Source organism: Physeter macrocephalus, chromosome 17 (assembly GCF_002837175.3).
Source record: "Physeter macrocephalus isolate SW-GA chromosome 17, ASM283717v5, whole genome shotgun sequence".
Taxonomy (NCBI): domain Eukaryota; kingdom Metazoa; phylum Chordata; class Mammalia; order Artiodactyla; family Physeteridae; genus Physeter; species Physeter macrocephalus.
The window spans coordinates 43,009,696-43,032,425 of NC_041230.1; the positions used below are offsets into that span (position 1 = coordinate 43,009,696).

The 22,730-nt window shown below is 39.4% G+C and overlaps 1 protein-coding gene across 1 annotated transcript in view; it reads right to left on the reverse strand.

Annotated features, from left to right (window-relative positions):
• SF3B3 (splicing factor 3b subunit 3) overlaps nt 1-22,730 on the reverse strand; it is a 53,203-nt gene that overhangs the window by 14,408 nt on the left and 16,065 nt on the right. Inside the window, exons 9-15 of the mRNA XM_007102553.3 lie at nt 17,725-17,890; nt 15,571-15,666; nt 12,889-12,961; nt 7,668-7,819; nt 7,209-7,364; nt 6,040-6,195; nt 5,399-5,542 (exon numbers count right to left, since the gene is read on the reverse strand). Of these exons, the coding sequence (XP_007102615.1) occupies nt 5,399-5,542; nt 6,040-6,195; nt 7,209-7,364; nt 7,668-7,819; nt 12,889-12,961; nt 15,571-15,666; nt 17,725-17,890 (943 nt within the window). The remainder of the gene's footprint in view (nt 1-5,398; nt 5,543-6,039; nt 6,196-7,208; nt 7,365-7,667; nt 7,820-12,888; nt 12,962-15,570; nt 15,667-17,724; nt 17,891-22,730) is intronic.

Genomic DNA, 22,730 nt, shown 5'->3' on the forward strand with positions numbered 1-22,730 from the left:
AAAGGACAACCGTATTAGTTTCAAAAGCTGCATACTGTGAGAACTATAGGCAACTCTTAAGGACTCCATCTAGTTCTGCCACAGAACGGTGATTGCTAAGCATTTTTAACAAAAACTCTTCATAAGAATACTTTTTCCTAGGCCTGATTTGTTCTAATTAGAGCTGAAATAAGTGGAACACAGAGCAGCATTGCTCACTTCTCATAAGGTGGGTAACTGAAACCATACGCACAGTATTGAACAAAGGAGTCATGAAAGTAAAAGAAGCCCTGACACCAACAATGTGAGCCTCTAGATCTCTTACCTGTAGCCCAATATTCAGGTATAAGAAGCCAATAGAGCCCCTCTCACCCAGCTCATCCTGCTTCTCAGTCCCACCCATTTCCACAATACACAAGGACTCAGGCTGGGCTGGGAGAGCCTGCATGCTCAAAGGTTGCAAACAGTCCTAAGGGGGAAAGAGAAAAGAATAAAACATGGGAAGTGACCAATTTTGGAAAAAACCTACCCAGAGAAATCTAATTCTAGAAGTGAAGAACAACTCTTTCTCATGCACAGGGAAAACCTGAAGAAGGAGTTCTATTTAGACTGAAGCTTAGATCAATCTCTGGAGAGGATTGTGCTTTCCTTGTTTTTTGCAAAAGTGGATAATGGTAAAAGTAAATATGCAAAGGGTCCCTCTTTAAAGTCATCCAAGACCCTTTTCTGTAAACACAGTCTTGGATTTTTTTTTGTTTCTGTTTAAACTAAAAAAGGGAATCAAGACATGAGCCAAAGAAGCAGGCACTGCAGAAGATTCCTGAGGTTTGCTACTACAATAATCAGGAGAAGCAGCAGGTGGAGATTTCAGGGTCCAGCCCAGCTGATCTCAGAGAAGGACATCAAAAATGGGTCAGGTGCTCAGGTTCCAAGTGGAAGATCCTTAAAGTTGAGAGTGACACTCACTGAGGGATCCAGGGAGATGATTCTGACAGTATTGTCCACCAGCCCCACAGCCAGAAAGCGAGACCGCTGCTCTCCAGGGGGCACATTGGCCAGACTCATGCACACCACATCTGCTGACATCTCCTTCCGCTCTGTGTATTCATTCAGCTGTCCTGACTACAGGAATGAAGACAGAGAGAGGTCACAAACCACTCCAACTTGCCCCCAAACCCTGGGCCTGGAAAACAAAGGGGGCTTGCTAAGTTCCTTTTTGCTTCCTCGCACTCTTCTTACTATAATCAATGACCAAGAATATCTCTACCTGAGGTTCCAAGACTAAACTCTACAGGCTAATGGAAAGCAAAATTACTGACAAGAGAATCAAGAGACCCGTGACAAGTATAATGTACCACAAATTTTCTAAGCCAACCTAGCTCTCAGGAAATGAAAATACATAAAACTGTTTGTTCATGAAAATACTCTGGGTGAAAGAGAATTCAAATATGGCAGTTAAAGACAAAAACCCTCAATCATAGGTACAGTTGGACTGTACAAGTTGGCCACATCCAGAGACTTCTTAAGAACATAATTAAACACACCTAACATCCTTCCATATATAAAAGTAAAATAAAATTTCTGAAATTGATTCAGATTGCAGAAACTAAACATATGGCAAGTATCTGGTGGAAAACTAGAGTGTGAAGGGCAGAAAAAGTGTTTCATTGCTAAGATGGCATTTCATAACTCCAATTAGAATTAAAGACATGAAAACATATCCACCTCCAACCCCCTTGTAAAGGGCTTTTGGACACTTTCCCTTCTCATTTCCCTTTCATTTTTAAAATTTTATTTTATTTTTTATGTTTTTAATAGATCTTTATTGGAGTATAATTGCTTCACAATACTGTGTTAGTTTTTTGTGTGCACAACAAAGAGAATTAGCCATATGCACACACATGTCCCCATATCCCCTCCCTCCCACCCTCCCTTTCCCACCCCCTAGGTCATCGCAAAGCACCAAGCCGATCTCCCTGTGCTATGCTGCTGCTTCCCACCAGCCAACTATTCTACATTTGGTAGTGTTCATTTCCCTTTTTTATGAATATATAATCTAGATACCCAGACTGCAACTCCCATCTTCACCTCTGAACCCTACATTAAGTCCCACAGTGAATGGTAAAATAACATACGGGATCCATTTCAAAATAGACCAGTTCTCCTCCTGTCAGGGCGATCACCACTTGTCGTTGGTTCACTGCACATTTCACAATTGTTTTCTTTCCAGGAGTCTTCCACTCATTGACTCTCTTGTCTGCTCGTATGTGCCGAATGCCATCAGGATACACCTTGAGGCAGTAACAGGAAGAAACCCAACTTTAGCAATTTGACTCCTCACTCAAGCATGACCCTCACACCTATCAGATCTGTCAGATCTAGAGGCACTGTATTTGAGGCACAAGTTGGGTCAATGACAAAAAAGAGTTAAGAGGTCCCAGGCAAGGTTAACTTCAAAAAAGTTCATGTTTTGCAGCATCCATTTCAAAGAAGTTCAAAGCTCCTTAAATGTGAACCCAGCAATCTACACCATAATGAGGTCAAAGAAAAGACAAAGTAAGGTGAGCAGGTTAAGTAGCTCTGAGAATCCTCACCTGCACTAAGGCATCATCTCCTAACAAGGAGCAGGACAAGGTCGGGGTAGTGCCCAGAAACCCAGAGTCAGTCACTTCTTCTACGGTCTCTCCAATGGACAACACAAGTGTGGCATTCACGAAAGACACAATGATGTAAGCATCGAACTCATCTGAAAAAGAAAGAGAAGAAAGAAGTTGGTTAGCTAAGAACTTATTAGTTACAAAGCCAAATGAGACACACTTAAGCATTCTCTTCAGAAACCTTCCAAGGCACTTCTTCTGTGTGTAGCCATCACACACAGTCATGTGACAAACAGCACAGGATGATCCAAAAGATGATTAAAGGTCATAACAGCCTACAGATATACTTTGCTTCCTTCAATGGCTGAAGAGTACATAAAGTAGACATGCCCACATCTAATACCTTTGAAAATTAATATTTTCTTGAGACATTTGCTAGAAAAATGCAAGAGAACAAAGCAAGAGGAAATTTTGTAGACAATATTTATATGTACTGAAGCTAGAGTTTCAGATGCCAATCACAATCCATTTTTAAGAGATACTCCCTATAACCAAGAAAGGTCCCCATCTTCTTCCAAACGTATGACGCAGTGGTTAAGAACACGCCTGCCAATGCAGGGGACACGGGTTCGAGCCGTGGTCCAGGAAGATCCCACATGCCATGGAGCAACTAAGCCCGTGCGCCACAACTACTGAGCCTGCACTCTAGAGCCTGTGAGCCACAACTACTGAAGCCCACGCACCTAGAGGCCGTGCTTTGCAACAAGAGAAGCCACTGCAATGAGAAGCCTGCGTACTGCAATTAAGAGTAGAGAAACTAGAGAAAGTCTGCACGCAGCAACGAAGACCCAATGCAGCCAAAAATAAATTTTTTTTAAAAGTGCTGTTAAGTGCAAAGTACCAAACAGCAGATTTCAGAGACCTAGTTCTCCCCATACCCAAAAAAATAAAAGGGAGAAAATATAAAATATCTTAATTCTCTACTGACTACAAATTGAAATGATATTTTGGATATACTAGGTTAAATAAAACATTAAAATTTAACTCCATCTGTTCCTTTTTTGTGGCTACTGAAAAACTTAAATTACACCTGTGGCTTGCATTATATTTTTAATGGATAGCATGGTCTAATCTACCCACCAGTTTGCAGGAAATACAAAGGATAAAGGAACATTAAACACACAAGGAATGACTCTGTCAAATCCAGAAGGTGGGAAATTCCACAAGAAAAATGATCTGGTTTCTTGAAAAAAATTTTTTTTAACAGGTTGGGACAATTATTAAAAGAAACATAAAAAGATAAATCAAGCAGATGAAAACTGTGGACAGCTTTATGTAGATTCTGAGTAGAACCAAACGTAGAAACATTTTTGGGAAAAGAAAAAAAAGGAGAAAACTAGAATATGGGGGTATCAGATGATATTAAGGAATTGTTAGGGCTTCCCTCGTGGTGCAGTGGTTTGAGAATCCGCCTGCCAATGCAGGGGACACAGGTTCGAGCCCTGGTCCGGGAAGATCACACATGCCGCAGAGCAACTAAGCCCGTGTGCCACAACTACTGAGCCTGCACTCTAGAGCCCTCGAGCCACAACTACGGAAGCCCGTGCGCCTAGAGGCCATGCTCCGCAACAAGAGAAGCCACAGCAATGAGAAGCCCTCTCACTGCAAGGAAGAGTAGTCCCTGCTCACCACAACTAGAGAAAAAGCGCGTGCGCAGCAACAAACACCCAACGCAGCTAGCCATAAACAAACAAACAAAGGAATTGTTAAATTTTGTTGAGCATGATCATATTAAAGCCTCAACACACACACACACACACCCCTCAAATACAGCTCCATTCTCAAGTACTTAAAGATGAAACTATATACCACATTGGATCTGCATTAAAATACTCCAGGAAAAGAAGAGGAAAAGACAAAGTGCTAATAACTGGTAATAGGTACATGGAGGTGCATTACATTAGTCTAACTCCTGGGCGTGTTTGAGAAATTCTAAATTAGGAAGTAAAATTAAAAAGGAAAAAGTATTAAAACCAAAAAAAAAAAAAAAAAAAAAAAAAGCAAAAAGTACCTGGCCTAGATGAAAACGAAAAGTATCAATACATGGTCAAAACCCCTGACAATCTCTGATCCTTAGGTTCCTGCCTTTCAGACCATGAAGAGCTGAGGTGCTTTGACAACAGGGAACATCTAGGGGCCCTCTATTGCTAATGGAGCCCATTATGAATTGTGAGACCCTCCGTATCCAGGGGTTCTGAATTCACGGATTCAACCAACCATAGATCAAAAATATTTGAGAGGAAAAAAAAAAAAATTCCAGAAAATTCCAAAAACCGAAACTTGAATTTGCAGCAACTATTTATATAGCATTTACCTTGTATTAGGTAATTAAGTAATCTAGAGATGATTTAAAGTATATGAGAATATGCAATTACTATGCCATTTTATATAATAGACCCGAGCATCCTCAGACTTTGGTATCCAAGGGAGATCCTGGAACCAATCCCCTAAGGATACCAAAGGACAACCGTATTAGTTTCAAAAGCTGCATACTGTGAGAACTATAGGCAACTCTTAAGGACTCCATCTAGTTCTGCCACAGAACGGTGATTGCTAAGCATTTTTAACAAAAACTCTTCATAAGAATACTTTTTCCTAGGCCTGATTTGTTCTAATTAGAGCTGAAATAAGTGGAACACAGAGCAGCATTGCTCACTTCTCATAAGGTGGGTAACTGAAACCATACGCACAGTATTGAACAAAGGAGTCATGAAAGTAAAAGAAGCCCTGACACCAACAATGTGAGCCTCTAGATCTCTTACCTGTAGCCCAATATTCAGGTATAAGAAGCCAATAGAGCCCCTCTCACCCAGCTCATCCTGCTTCTCAGTCCCACCCATTTCCACAATACACAAGGACTCAGGCTGGGCTGGGAGAGCCTGCATGCTCAAAGGTTGCAAACAGTCCTAAGGGGGAAAGAGAAAAGAATAAAACATGGGAAGTGACCAATTTTGGAAAAAACCTACCCAGAGAAATCTAATTCTAGAAGTGAAGAACAACTCTTTCTCATGCACAGGGAAAACCTGAAGAAGGAGTTCTATTTAGACTGAAGCTTAGATCAATCTCTGGAGAGGATTGTGCTTTCCTTGTTTTTTGCAAAAGTGGATAATGGTAAAAGTAAATATGCAAAGGGTCCCTCTTTAAAGTCATCCAAGACCCTTTTCTGTAAACACAGTCTTGGATTTTTTTTTGTTTCTGTTTAAACTAAAAAAGGGAATCAAGACATGAGCCAAAGAAGCAGGCACTGCAGAAGATTCCTGAGGTTTGCTACTACAATAATCAGGAGAAGCAGCAGGTGGAGATTTCAGGGTCCAGCCCAGCTGATCTCAGAGAAGGACATCAAAAATGGGTCAGGTGCTCAGGTTCCAAGTGGAAGATCCTTAAAGTTGAGAGTGACACTCACTGAGGGATCCAGGGAGATGATTCTGACAGTATTGTCCACCAGCCCCACAGCCAGAAAGCGAGACCGCTGCTCTCCAGGGGGCACATTGGCCAGACTCATGCACACCACATCTGCTGACATCTCCTTCCGCTCTGTGTATTCATTCAGCTGTCCTGACTACAGGAATGAAGACAGAGAGAGGTCACAAACCACTCCAACTTGCCCCCAAACCCTGGGCCTGGAAAACAAAGGGGGCTTGCTAAGTTCCTTTTTGCTTCCTCGCACTCTTCTTACTATAATCAATGACCAAGAATATCTCTACCTGAGGTTCCAAGACTAAACTCTACAGGCTAATGGAAAGCAAAATTACTGACAAGAGAATCAAGAGACCCGTGACAAGTATAATGTACCACAAATTTTCTAAGCCAACCTAGCTCTCAGGAAATGAAAATACATAAAACTGTTTGTTCATGAAAATACTCTGGGTGAAAGAGAATTCAAATATGGCAGTTAAAGACAAAAACCCTCAATCATAGGTACAGTTGGACTGTACAAGTTGGCCACATCCAGAGACTTCTTAAGAACATAATTAAACACACCTAACATCCTTCCATATATAAAAGTAAAATAAAATTTCTGAAATTGATTCAGATTGCAGAAACTAAACATATGGCAAGTATCTGGTGGAAAACTAGAGTGTGAAGGGCAGAAAAAGTGTTTCATTGCTAAGATGGCATTTCATAACTCCAATTAGAATTAAAGACATGAAAACATATCCACCTCCAACCCCCTTGTAAAGGGCTTTTGGACACTTTCCCTTCTCATTTCCCTTTCATTTTTAAAATTTTATTTTATTTTTTATGTTTTTAATAGATCTTTATTGGAGTATAATTGCTTCACAATACTGTGTTAGTTTTTTGTGTGCACAACAAAGAGAATTAGCCATATGCACACACATGTCCCCATATCCCCTCCCTCCCACCCTCCCTTTCCCACCCCCTAGGTCATCGCAAAGCACCAAGCCGATCTCCCTGTGCTATGCTGCTGCTTCCCACCAGCCAACTATTCTACATTTGGTAGTGTTCATTTCCCTTTTTTATGAATATATAATCTAGATACCCAGACTGCAACTCCCATCTTCACCTCTGAACCCTACATTAAGTCCCACAGTGAATGGTAAAATAACATACGGGATCCATTTCAAAATAGACCAGTTCTCCTCCTGTCAGGGCGATCACCACTTGTCGTTGGTTCACTGCACATTTCACAATTGTTTTCTTTCCAGGAGTCTTCCACTCATTGACTCTCTTGTCTGCTCGTATGTGCCGAATGCCATCAGGATACACCTTGAGGCAGTAACAGGAAGAAACCCAACTTTAGCAATTTGACTCCTCACTCAAGCATGACCCTCACACCTATCAGATCTGTCAGATCTAGAGGCACTGTATTTGAGGCACAAGTTGGGTCAATGACAAAAAAGAGTTAAGAGGTCCCAGGCAAGGTTAACTTCAAAAAAGTTCATGTTTTGCAGCATCCATTTCAAAGAAGTTCAAAGCTCCTTAAATGTGAACCCAGCAATCTACACCATAATGAGGTCAAAGAAAAGACAAAGTAAGGTGAGCAGGTTAAGTAGCTCTGAGAATCCTCACCTGCACTAAGGCATCATCTCCTAACAAGGAGCAGGACAAGGTCGGGGTAGTGCCCAGAAACCCAGAGTCAGTCACTTCTTCTACGGTCTCTCCAATGGACAACACAAGTGTGGCATTCACGAAAGACACAATGATGTAAGCATCGAACTCATCTGAAAAAGAAAGAGAAGAAAGAAGTTGGTTAGCTAAGAACTTATTAGTTACAAAGCCAAATGAGACACACTTAAGCATTCTCTTCAGAAACCTTCCAAGGCACTTCTTCTGTGTGTAGCCATCACACACAGTCATGTGACAAACAGCACAGGATGATCCAAAAGATGATTAAAGGTCATAACAGCCTACAGATATACTTTGCTTCCTTCAATGGCTGAAGAGTACATAAAGTAGACATGCCCACATCTAATACCTTTGAAAATTAATATTTTCTTGAGACATTTGCTAGAAAAATGCAAGAGAACAAAGCAAGAGGAAATTTTGTAGACAATATTTATATGTACTGAAGCTAGAGTTTCAGATGCCAATCACAATCCATTTTTAAGAGATACTCCCTATAACCAAGAAAGGTCCCCATCTTCTTCCAAACGTATCTTATGTGGGAACACAAGACCTAATGAATAAAATAGTGATTACTGAAGCCTCCATGAGACTAAGTCATTCTAGGGTTGGCAACTGAGAATCCTAGGATGTCCCAAAAGGAATGATGTAAGAACACTGGATAACCAGGGAGGGGGCGGGTGGTGGTGGTGGTGGTGGGGTGGTAGTTTATACTGTCAGCCCTTGAACTCTCTAGTTTTTCACATTTAAAAATATAACCATTCGATGGTCATGAGCAATCCTATTAGAACTTGCTTTTCATTTAAAAAAATGTACTTGGATAAACAAACACCAACAAGTTTTTCAAGGAGGTCAGAGGTATACAGGCAACCCCAAGTTTCTCACACAGATCCCATAGTTAAAAGCTACTTTCTACACATTCCACCCTACAACATAAAACAACTTCTGTATGTATCTCCCACATCCAGCACAATGTTTGGCATAAAGCTTGATAAATGCTGAATAAATGTATGTTCATTTTTTTGAGATGAATTGAGATTTTCCTACTTTACATTTGAATTTTCTATATCAATTCCCCTCTTCCTGTCCCCTTCACACAGAAATCAGGCAAACAAGGGATAGAATGACAAGTAGACAAGGTACTAAATTGGAGTGGCTACCTCACTCTTAGCAGAAGCAGCTGAAGGATCCTCCTTGCCTGAGTCCTTGTCAGAGCTCAACACCATAGGCCTGATCCACCCCACTCACATCAAGGACACAGTCTGGATTTTGACTGCTCCAAGGGTCATTCAGCTGAATTAAGATTACCCAATGAGTTCAGCAGAATCAGTGCTCTTTACAGAAAAAGGGGCCAGATGAAAATATATTATTGGTATAACCTATAGCAGCGTTCTGACCTATTAGCAGGACATAAAATCAATTCGGTGGATTGCAATCAGCATTTTAAAATACAAATATATAGAAATAAACATAATTTATGAGGATGCCTCATAGTAAGGGTAAATACTATTCTGCAATACTGTTGCTTCAGTTAATAATACGTGCACACTGAATGAGTGGCTGAAAGGCAAGGATCAAAGATCTTTCCCAATGGGTATAATCTAATGGCTACGCCAGGAATCCAGAGCAAGGGTTCCATCATAAGGAATAACACTGAACAAGCAGATAATTGGTTTTAGATTACTTTATTATATTTTAGATTACTTTATTATAACTGTCAACATGTATCGCATGCCTGGGGACACCTTATAAAATGGCTTTGTAAGAACACCGCACTGTTCGCCATCATAAAAGATGGAGAGCGGACGTGGTTGTCTCTGAAATGGATGTCTTAATAGCACACAACAAAACCATCTTCACTCTCCACACAACACCAAGCTTGGAAGCTTTGCTCCAGCTCTCAGTTTTTCAACTGGAAATTTCTGGTATGTAAAAATAACAGGAATTGCTTAATTTTAACGTTATATAAATATTGTGTCCTTTCCCATGTTCTCAACACTGAAACCATGTATCTTAAAAGCTGTGCCAGAGCAAATTAAAGCCAAACAAAAACGGGCTCAAACTGGTCAGGATTTCGGCCTCTTCCTTCAGTCAAGGGAAAAGGTGGGCTTCCAGGAAAGAAACCATACATTTATAACTTACATGCAGAGAATGAGGGGAGTGAGGAAAAAGGGCTGCCTGGGCCCTTATCCTTCCTCTGACCCAAGGCCCCAGACGGCTCAGGTATAAAAATAAAGAAATGCTCGGTGGACTTAAATAGGGTCTTACATTTGCTGGGCAGTTGAACAAGGAGTAAAGCAATGACTGACATCTGAAAGCTGCTTTACATCACGGATTTCCTCAAAATATCCATTACCCTGTAAATACTAAGCACACTGTAACTTCTACCCTTTCCATTCTACGGCCAGGAGGACCAGAAACAGATAAGCTGCTCTTGTGTCCTAGGCAGGTTATAGGTTAAAAGGTGGACTTCAGAACAAAATCAAGCTTCAGTCAAGATAAATGACTATGAACTATGAAATCTATGTTGCCTTCTTCCAGAGGTTTCAAATTTCATATAAAAGACCATTAGTTCACACCTCAGTGAAGAAACTATTAGGATATGAGAACGCATCTTTGTCTCAGTTAAACAGGACTTCTATCTGTCTGAGCAATACGGAAGCAGCCCGCAGAAGAGGGAATGCTTTCTTCTTCTTTCCCCCCGTTTAGTATCTCAGGCTCAGAAACAGCTCACTACTCCAAAGGGAAAAGTGAGTGACCATCCAGATGATTTAGGCCTCCAATGTCTCATTCTCACTCTATACTCAGACTACTCAGTGCTTGTCTTGCCTCAGTACAGTCTTGATTATACTCAAAAGAGAAAAAAGGGGGGCTTTCTCCAGGACCTAAACTTTCAGTCAATACACGTGGAACATACAAAAACATCAAGGGAGAGTATGAAGTTAAGATTTTCTAGCTACAGCCTCTTTTAGCTTAACGAGAGGCAAATTAATCACATGTTCCATACTCTGTGGGAGAAAGTGATTCCTGCCTCAGACTATTTAACATACAGGCAGATGGGTGTGCACCACTAACACTGCACATGGAGAGCCAAGTGCAAAGTCACCCTCTGAAAGATGCTACCAGGGCAGCCTCAATATTTTGCACAGGTCCCTCTCCCTGGGTAATCTCTAAGACCCCACAGTAGACCCTAGCAATAGGTACAAGGTACACACCTGTGGTGATCAGCACCTTCACCAGCCACCTGTGGAAGAGAAAAAAAGGCTTGGTATTGGTAGTGTGCATCACCAAGTACCAGCCAAGGTTAGTAGTTGCCTGGAAGACTGCAGCATGTGTGGACATGTGGAATAGTAACTTAGGGTATCTGGAAAGAGAATGAACAGAGAGAACTTGACCTGTTTTGTGGGTGATCACCCAAATTATAGTTTCTAAAGAGTAAAATTTATCAGGATGTAATCATTTCCTAGATTTTGGTATCTAGAGGACAAAACTTTTCAGCTACAAGTTCCATCATGCAACATACCACTGATCACGACTTACCCCAAAAGCCTTTCCTGATTCTCAAACACATGCCTCTTCCCTCTCCTCTAACCCCTCCTGGCAACATGCTTGTGCCTTTCATCACATCAGAACACACAAGTTTTTTATACTTATCTTCTTTTTTAGATGGCACATGCCCTGAGAGTAGAGTCCTATCTTAATTACAAGGTAGCAGGATGAGAATACTGAACTTATCCTAGAAAACCAGCATGACCCAGACTCACTACAGGGTTAGTCAAATGAACACTGGATTGAGATTCGGGAGACACCACTTTCAGTCTCTATTACCTAGGTGCCCTATCTTGGGACAGTCAATGCCTGTGATTTTCGGCCTTCTTCATAAAAATGAGGGGTTAACTTTCCTGCAAATCTAAATTGATTTTACAGTAAAGTTTAATAAGTGAAAACAAAAACAAACAAAAAAAGGGAGCAAACTAGGTTTTATCTCAAAGGTTCTTTCTAATTCAAACAGTCTGGGAAATGTTTTCAAGAGCCTAAATATCAACCAGCCGATCTGCCACCAAGTTAAAGGTGAATGTCAACAGTGACCAGTTTCTTTATGAAGACATTACACAAAATGGGGAAATCTTTCAAAACCAATTATCCAATAATTACCTTCTCAGCTAAAATGAACCTACTAATTTCCTATTCACTTTTTTTTCTTTCTACTCAACTCAGATTGGATTCCAATGCTTACATGAAGACAAAATCCACTAAAATGTGTACTCTATTAATAGAAAGATTTCCCTCCTCCACATTTCCCAGCTCCCTTAAATTTGTTCCATACAACCAAAACATCTAAATAGCAGGAAGATTTCCAGCTGTTTTCTTAAAAAAGCTTTGTATATTGGCCAGTCCCACATTCCTGAGGGAACAAGAGGAAAATGAGGTCTAGGAATAGAAATGACCTACGATCCCAAAGAATCAAAGGGAAAATGAGAATTGAGTTTCATCTCTAAGGGACTGAAATTCAGTTGTCACAAGACTTTCCTGCTATTGCACTAAAATGAATTTTCACATACCTTTCCATTTTTTAGGATGAGGTGACAATTTTTATTCCGGAGCTCAGACTTCCTCTTTCCTCCATCCCTTCTTTTCCACTCACTCTAAAATTCTGATTCCATTCAATCAACCTCCGCTTTCTTTAAACACAACTACTATACCTATTGAGCAGGACATTAACAAGCTTTACCAATCTCTTATTACCCAGAATAATACCTTTAATTTCACTGTGATTTCAGCACAGTAAGAAAGAAAAGATCGTTGAAGAAAAAAGAAGCAAAAACTTTCCCTTACACCATACTCCTCACACAAATGGAAAGAGTATCTTAAAGATTAATACAGTCAAAGAACACAACATACGACAGCTCTATCTATGATACTCAAGTGTATATGTACTGAATATTAACAGCCACCCTATGCTCCCCTTACCCATGTGTACAAAAAGTAGTAAGTGAAGGCACCCTGATGGGGAGAGCCTCAAAAACATGGTGTTGAGTCAGAAGAAGTTTCTAGTATATGATGCTAGATGATGTGATATAGAAGCATTATGAATGCAGTCTCTTAAGCCTTCTATTGTCAATGGCACCCAGACCCTCATTTTGACTGTTGGGAAAGGGCTGCTTACCTTCAATGTGCCGACGCACTGTCCAGACAGCATTGGGGTTACCGGGTAGCTCTGAGACAGCCATTTCTGATACCTGACAGGGAGAGGAGACAAACCACAGATCCAGTGAGCATGAAACTCAGCTCCTTGCTTACAACTACACTAGATAATACAGTCCCAACATAGCAGGGCTCACACTGTATACTTGATTAAAACATTGGAACCATCTAGTCAAAAAGAACATAACCAAAACGCTAGAGGTATTGGCAATTCCCACAACAGACTTCAGCAAGAAGTGATGGAACATCTAGGACAGTTGTTGCAGCCAAGGCCAAACGCTATCTTTGGGTATAACATGCCTGCATTCTCCTCAAAGTGAGCACATGGGAATGAAACAGTCCATCTAAGTTAGCATCCCATTTATTTCTTTCTTAAAAAATGTATTTATTTAATTTATTTTATTGTATTCATTTCTTTTTGGCTGCGTTGGGTCTTCGTTGCTGCGTGCGGGCTTTTTCTAGTGGCGAGCGGTGGGCTACTCTTCGTTGCAGTGCTCAGGTTTCTCATTGCAGTGGCTTCTCTTGTTGCGGAGCATGGGCTCTAGGCGCGCGGGCTTCAGTACTTGTGGCTCGTGGGCTCTAGAGTGCAGGCTCAGTAGTTGTGGCGCACGGGCTTAGTTGTTCTGTGGCACGTGGGATCTTCCCGGACCAGGGCTAGAACCCGTGTCCCCTGCTTTGGCAGGTGGATTCTTAACCACTGCACCACCAGGGAAGCCCTCCATTTCTTTTCTTTGTTCCCTCAGGCCAAATTCCATCTCCCTTCACAGAACAATTCAAATGCCACATTCTTTAGGAAAAATCGTCCCTTATTCTCTTGGCTGGCAGTCATCTCTTCCGCATAAGTTCTCACAGGAATCACAATCACCACCTCTTAGGACACTTACCTAAAAAGTGATCTGAGGAATTGTTTTGTCCTTCCTACTAGATTTTTATGCTCCTTAAGTTTAGAGTCAAGAATCCTCTGAATGTCCTATAGGCTCTCAAATGAGAGTAAATGCAATACGTAAGATGAACTCAAAATGATCTAGAGAAAACCAGGTGTGGGTTATACATTAACTGTCTGTAATGTCCTTGCAAACTTTCTGTAAATCTAAAACCATTCTAAGATAAAAATTTATTAAGTATTTTTTAAATGACCTAGAAATAAAAAATTAGGCAGCCTATTATACTGTACAGTGGAATTACATCTTATAGGAAGAACGCAAGTATATACATGAAAGACATTACCCTTTTGTTGGTTTACTGACGTAATAATAGCAGGAATACCTGATCGTGGTACAAGAGAATCTTGGAAAACTTCACCATCAATAAAACGTAAATGTCAGGTATACCACACTCTATACACCAAATGTAATATCTGACAGTGACCTTGTTCAACTGAGACCATAATCTAGCTAGACAACAAGGTTCAACAAATAGATACAGGAAAAAAGCAACGTCCAACAATTTAAAAATAGTTTTATATAACATAGATTTTTTTTTTAATAGAATTGGAAAAAATTAGGAGGGAGCAGAGGACTCACAAACAATGATTCTTAATTGGGTCCTTTATCTCTTACACGATACACAAAATTTTCTGTTAATGCATACATGTATTTTTTGTGTTAAGCGCTTGCTTTAATCAGATGCTCGACAGGATCCAATTAGCAGTAAGTAACTAATCAAGAACTACTGGTCTAAATTGGGTTCAAGTCATCGAAAATTTGGTGACCTGATGAATATTTTGGCAAAATTCAAAATGAAACTACAATATTAATAGCTAACATTTATTGAACAGTTACTATACGCCAGAACTTGAGCTAAGTGCTTCATACACATTCTCATTTAATTCACACAACAATCCTTTAAGGCGGGTCCTATAAAGCTTAGTAATAGCTATTAAGTAGTAGAGCCAGAATTCAAAACCAAGGTCATCTTCCCTGTGTTCCAATAAAAATTCCCAAAAACAGGCAGTGGGCCTCTAAGAGCCTGGAGTCTGCTCAATCCCAACCTCTAAGAGCAAACTGTCAGATAAAGCTTTATTTTACTCCTAACAAAATCAAGTCCAGTGCACTTGCTAAAAGCCATCAACACTAGAACCATGATGAGAAGAGGGTGTGGGATTTGAGAAGGTAATTTTGAGAATCCATATCACATAAAAAGTCCAACAATAAAGGACTCATTAAATATATTCGAATCCACCCACTGTGGGCATATATTGCAAAAACATTAAAAATGACATGACATAAGAGCACACAGTAATCAGGAACGTAATAAGATACAAAAATATATACACAATATTAACATAGTTAAAAATATAAGTATCTAAAAGCTATGAAAAAAGACCAACACTAAAAGGAAATGGAGTAAAATGTGCCATGCAGATTTCCTAACCTCCACGTAATGGCGACTGAACCTGGAACTAACAGACGTGTTTCTCCCCTTTGATCCCTATTTGCCAAATTTTTAAAATGTGCCTACTGTGCTAACATGTTGAAGGATAGGAAATTTAAACTCTAAACTGTATGGAAATGGAGAGGAAGAAAACATTTTTCTTTCATAGAAACATTAAATACATCTTTGATCTCATCAGAATAAAGCCTTAGGCTGCTTTGTCAATGCTTTCCTCTAAACCCTGCATATGATCTAGAAATTCCAGTCTTACCTCAAGTCCATGCCTTAAGACTCTCAGAGATGACCTCGGCCCCCTACCACAGGCCACATATAGCTGTGGAGTGTCTTCATTGGCCAGGTCAGCTATCTGCACAGAGAAAGGGGAAAAAAATGTCTACTTCTGCTACTTTTCCATACCCAACCCTGATTGTTCTCAGGGTGACAAACCACTTTTCAGTTTATTAGGCTTAAATATTGCTACTGGCCCTGGGGGCATGGTGTGGAAAAGACCCAATGTTCCAAAAAGCAAACAGTTTGAAGCAGCAAGTTTTACCAACCAAAAAAGCTGGTTTTTTTTTTTTTTTGCCATGCTGTGTGGCACGTGGGATCTTAATTCCTTGACCAGGGATCAAACCTGTGCCCCTTGTAGTGGAAGCGTGGAGTCTTAACCACTGGACCACCAGGGAAGTCCCACCTGTATCAGTTCTTGAGTTAACAAAGTATTTCTTACAATTAGTGAAATTGTTATATAACCTCAAACTGAAATCTCAGCATTTCCTTCCAACTAAAAATATAGACAATAAATTATATTATCGTTATCTGTGACTTTGTCACCAATATTAAAGTTTATAGATACCTCCAAATATCATTTCCCTCATCACTATTTCAAAATTACATTTACCAGATCTGCTGTTAGAACGCACATGATCACAGCTGCCCTATCTACTACAGATGTTCCTATGATGTAACTGACCAATTATGGGGTAACTCTGCACCTGGCTGTTTGCCACCAAATGGGGAAGCCATGTATTCTTGTACTAGTCACCCCAGACATCTAGCTGCTTTCCAGTACAAATATTTGTTGATCAACATGTGGAAAGAAGTTATTTGTATTGTAGTTTTGTCAAACTGTACAATTCAAATGAAAATTCTTGACTGTAAGGCAATGCAGCCTACTGTAACATGGATGAGCATGTGGGTTGTGAATGTATACAACCTTCACATTGACTTCTTTAAAAAGTTAACTCACCTATTTTAAATGCACTATCCTGTTATTTTAAGCCCATTACAGAAGCACATATACTAATTTTTCACAATTTAAAAAATAATTTTCTCTCTTGGCTATCATGTTTATTTCTATATGCATTTAAAAATATTATTCAGAGGGGATCCAGAAGCCTCACTAGGCTAGTAAAGAGATACATGGCAAAAAATGCTATAGCCCTGCTACAGATACCTGAACTTCCTGTTAATTTTATTCTTGACCTACAAACTATTTACACAATTATCTCCTCAAATTCCAATGAAAGCAGAAAAAAAAAAAATCAGTAAAATTCCAATTAGGAATTATTCATACTTATTTTCTATTGCCTCCAGGACTAACCCTTTCTCAAAAAGAAAGAACAAAAGCAGTTAACTTCAGAACTGCTAATTTTACCAGGAAGAGTGCCTGAATACTGACTGTGTGTCCCTGGCACACAGTGAGCAAAACTCTTCCACTAAAAGTGTAATCATCTAGACAGGGTAGAGTGGTGCCTAATGGTCACTGGAACCCCAGGAATCCAGGATGCAACAGCATGGTAAAATTTCTGCTACACTTGAGTGCCAGTAGTGAGAGACACAATTCCCATCTTGGGCCACCTTGGGTTCCCAAAAAGGTTCTGTTACTGACTGATCCCAGTGTCTCTGGAGTACTTTACGGAGGAAGTGAGTGTTAAAATGAGATATAGATATAGATATAGATATTCACAGACTGTTTCGTGATAAAAGGTCTACTTCAGAATACTGTAAAGGATATGAGCATATTTATATTAAAAAGAAAAGTGTAACACACAAATGCTTATAGATGCAGAGAAAATGCCTAGAAGCAATCACAGGAAGCTATTAATGGCACAGCCTCGGTGGAATAGAGGGTTGAAAAGATTGGGGGTTGGACTTTTACTTTTTATCTTTTGTACAGTCTGAATTTTTATAAAACATGATTTTTACCATTAAAAAAAATTTTTTTAAGCCCAAGGATTTATGTAATGGTTTTTAATTACCCAACTACTTTTAGTTGCTTCACCCTTATACTCTGGCATCAGATATGCTGATGAACCTCTTAAACTAGACCTTAATTTAATTGGAGTTAAAACTTTAAACTCATTCAGATTCAGAAACAGTTGGCTAGCACCGTTCATTATGGAGTGAATGGAAAGACCCTCACCTGGCAAAACAAAATGGGAGAGAGGCTGTCCAACTCATCAACCAGCACAAGGTTTTTGAGTGGTCTTGGCTGAAAAAAGAATGTATCTCCTTCTTCCAGAGGCATGGCAGATGAAAACTCAGGTTCTTCATCATCATCTCCAAGATGTGCAATTTGATATAAGTAACTAGGGAGAAGCAAAGACTTTAGTTAAAATATTTTCTGTCTGATGTACAACATGATAAATATAATTAACACTGTTATATGTTATATATGAAAGTTGTCAAGAGAGTAAATCCTAAGAGTACTCAACACAAGGGAAAAATTTTTTTTCCCTATTTCTTTAATGCTGTACCAAATGAGATGAACTGTGATAATCATTTCATAATGTATGTAAGCCAAATATTATACTGCAACACCTTAAACTTATACAGTGCTATATGTCAATTATATCTCAATAAAACTGGAAAGAAAAAAGCAAGTAGCATTTAAAAAATAATTTGTCTGAAGATGTTTGCCATCAACATAATGCTCATAAATCACTTTAATAATGAGTCAGCATCTATAGTTTGAGATCTCTGCTTATGTGACTGGGGTTTTCTATTTCTTTAAGAAGAGGGATAAAGAAATTAAGACTACTGAATTCAAACTGGTAGAGTGCCAGGACCTTAGCATCACAGTGGTTAAGAGTACTGGACTTCCACCAGAGTGCCTGGGTCTCAATCCTAGCTCTGCCGCTTAACTAGCTGCATATTATTACTTAATCTCTCTTTGCCTCAGTTGCCTCATTTATAAAATTGAGTAGTACCTTCCTAAAGAATTCAATGAGTACTTAGAACACTGCATCGCACCTAGTAAGCAGTTTTTGTCAAATAAAATGAAATATGGATAAATGAAACCCAAAGAAAATCTATAACCACATCTTATTTTAACCAGTCACCAGGCCAAATCTAACAAAAAACAAGAATTGGTGATTTCACAAAAGTATGCAGATACTGTAGTATTATTCCTGAAATAAAAGATAAACATATCCAGAGATAATAAGCAACAAAATCATCTTGCCCTTCTCCTGTCTGTCCTCTGAGGGTCTGTAAACTGACTCAAAGGCAAACCACAAAAAAAAATAAGAAAGGGAAAGCAATTTGGGAGTAGATAACCTGTAACAATATACCATAAAAAACTGAGTGTGCAATGAGCACACTTTTGGGAAGCAGCTCAATTAAAATAAAATCACACTGCTGGTCATATTTATTCTTTAAGTCATATACCAAACCTTCAATACAAAGCACTTTGAACAATCTAGTGTAGCTTTTTAGGAGCAAGATAAAATGATTAAATCGGGGTCTGAAATACATAAGACACTCAATAAATGTTAGCCAAATAAACCTCAGCATATAACCCTTCTGGTAAACTCATCAGATTCTATGCTAAATTACGAAAAAGCAAATAGGGTTATAATCCTTGAATGATTTACAAACACATTGAAAAGAAAGAAGAAGTTAAATAATACAAACTTCTTATTCAGGCAAGATGTCCATATACAGATGATAAAGATCACCCATCAAAGACACTTTCACAGATAACCAAGAGGATTCTGGGTTCACTATAACCATCACAGGAAAGGTTGCTTCGGCTGAATCTCGATAAAACAGTTTCTGTGATTATAATGTGCTTCAGAGCAGGGACTTTGGAACCAGGTGGTCTGGCTTTGAGTTAGATTTAGTTGTGTGATCAAATTTCTTAAATTCTCTGTGACCCCAGTGCCCTTACTATAAATGGGCTAACAGCACTGTCTTATAGGGAATGTTATGCATCAATATTTGTAAAGTACTTAGAACATAGTAAATGCTATATTAAGTATCTGATTGATAAATAAGTTTGCTTTATGAGTTAACACCCACAGCACATGATTCTGATGCCCCAAATCTCCACTGAAGTCTTCCAGATTTCAGGTGCAGAAGTAATGGATAATTTCTCACAAGTTCAAAGCCGTCTCACTCTAACAAGCATCCCACCTGTGCAGTGTAGTCTTTCTATTCTCTGCCCTCAGAACATCTATCCCGTTGGGGGCTGCCTGAGCAACAGGATGTACAGGGGACTTCATGCCCCCAGGGGTAACCTTCAACCCAAGAGGGAGAGGAACTGGTGTTGTTAACCCTCAAGTGGGCAATTTTCAAAGGCATTCTGCATGCTTCTCAGCAGGTCTTGACAGAGCCAGTTTCCAATGTCCAAAGCAGGAACCTCAGTAACATGCCCTTAATATTGGCTTTTCCTCTTTTCCCTATCTCTCCCCACTGATCCCTCACTCTTGCTTCCTGAAATTACCTCCCAATAATCTAGCCTTGTCTCGGGCTCTGCTTACTGGGGAGCCCAAACTGAAACAATATAAGAAAAACGTTCAGAACAGTGCCTGTTACATACAGACAAGTGCTCAACAAATGTACACTATGATTCTTTAGAACAAAAGGAATCATTGTCTGTATTATTTCTAAAAAGACTTTTAGAAGACTTAACAATTAGAATGTGTAAATCCCAGCAAACACACTATCTGCACAAGGTAATGAGCAAGAATAGAATACCTTATATGTCTGCAGCTACTGACTCCACCCACAGCCTTATCAAGACAGGTTATTATCTAAGTTTTTAATGTCTGCCAATCAGCTAGGTGAAAAAACAAACGCCTCGTGGTTTTTTTTTTTTTTCTTTTTTTTGGCCACACCTTGAGGCACATGGAACTTCCCGGACCAGGGATCAAACCCGAGCCCCCTGCAGTGGAAGGCAGAGTCTTAACCACTGGACCAGCAGGGAAGCCAAACACCTCGTTTTGATTGGCATCCCTTCAATTATGAATTAGCTTGAAAATCTTTTTACATATTACACTTCTAGACCACTAGTATTTCTTTTACTATGAAAGGCATGCTCAAATCCTGCACCCATTTTTCTATTGACTGAACTGCTCATTTTTACTCAATGATTTTTAAGAGCTTATTAACTCTCCCTTTTTCATGTAGTGAAAAGAAAAAAGATTTCACACACCATTGGTGGGAATGTAAACTGATGTCATCTTTTGAAGTACAATTTGGCATTCCCTATCAAAATTTCATCCCGTATATAGAAATTTAATCTATGGCTTTATTCAGCTAACATGCAAAGTTACACCTACAACGTTCACTATAACACTGTTGGTTTTTTGTTTTTGATAGGTAAGAAGTGGATTTATTTAGACAGAAACACACTCCACAGACAGAGTGTGGGCCATCTCAGAAGGCGAGAGAACCTATAGCACTGTTTATAATAGCAGAAGTACAAACAACCTAAATATCCATCAAGAGCGGGTAGAGCCATAAAATATCATGTAGCCATTAAAAATGTCTTCTCTACACCAAATGCAATGTATGAGTCTTACTGGGATCCTGATCTGAACAAATCAACTTACGAAATATTGAGACAATATAGAAATTTGAATACTGACTGGCTATTTTATTATATTGAGAAATTACTGAGCTTCCCTGGTGGCGCAGTGGTTAAGAATCTACCTGCCAATGCAGGGGACATGGGTTCGAGCCCTGGTCCAGGAAGATCCCACATGCTGCGGACCAACTAAGTCCGTGTGCCACAACTACTGCTCCTGCACTCTGGAGCCCGCGAGCCACAACTACTGAGGCCATGTGCCACAACCACTGAAGCCTGCACACCTAGAGCCTCTGCTCCGCAACAAGAGAAGCCACCGCGATGAGAAGCCCGCACACCACAACGAAGAGTAGCCCCTGCTTGCCACAACTAGAGAAAGCCCGTGCACAGCAACGAAGACCCAATGCAGCCAAAAATTAAATAATTAATTTTAAAAAAGAAATTACTGTTATTTGGGGGAGGTATAAATAAAACAAGACTGGCCATGGGTTGGCCTTTGTTGAAGCTGAGTGATGGGCACACGTAAGTTCATTAATTATACTATTCTCTCTTGTTATGTGCCCATTAGAAAATTTCCATAATTTTAAGTGAAAAATACCGACTTATTGACATGGAAAGATTTTTAGGATATACTGCGTATTTGAAATAGTAGACTAATAGTTTTTTATAGACTGATGCAGTTCTCTAAAATAAAACTACATATAAATACAAGAAAGTAAAAACACTGTAAGCAGATACAATATTAAAAAGTAACTATTCTGGAATACTAGGATTATGGGTGATTTTCATTATTTATTTGCACTTTTATTCATTTTCCAAAACTTTCCACATTATCAGAGTAAAAAAATAACAAGAATGGGAGTAGTCAACATTTACTAAATGCTTACAACAAAGTACTTAACTAATGTTTGGCATTTGTATGAAACACCCACAAAAACCCTCACACATTAGAAATGTAAAATGGTGCAACAGCTATAAAAAAGTTTAGCAGTTCCACAAGAAGTTAAAGAGAATTACGGTATGACCCAGAAATTCCACTCTTGGGTACATACCCAAAATAATTTAAAACAAAGACTAAAACAGATATTTGCACACCAATGTCCAATGCTGCATTATTCACAATACCAAAAAGGTGGAAAGAACCAAGTGTCCATTAACACGTAAACAAACAAAATGTGGTACATACATACATACAATGCTTTATTATTCAGAGATAAAAAGAATAAAGTGCTAATACATGCTACTACATATGAACTCTGAAAATATTCTGCTAAGTAAAATGAGCCAAATAGAATAAGCACAAATGTTACATGATTCCACTTAGGTTACCAGACGCTGGAGGAAAGGGGAATGGGGAGTTATTCTGTAATGGGTACAGAGTTTCTGTCTGGAGTGATAAAAAAGTTTGGAAAAATGGCAGTAATGGTTATACAACACTGTAAATGTAATTAATGCCACCAAATTGAACATTTTAAAATGGTTAAAATGGGAAATTTTGTTATATATATTTTACCACAAAAAAAGTGGGGGAGAGAAAAGGTGCTAACAAAAAACGAATGTTAGGGCTTCCCTGGTGGCGCAGTGGTTGAGAGTCCGCCTGCCGATGCAGGGGACAC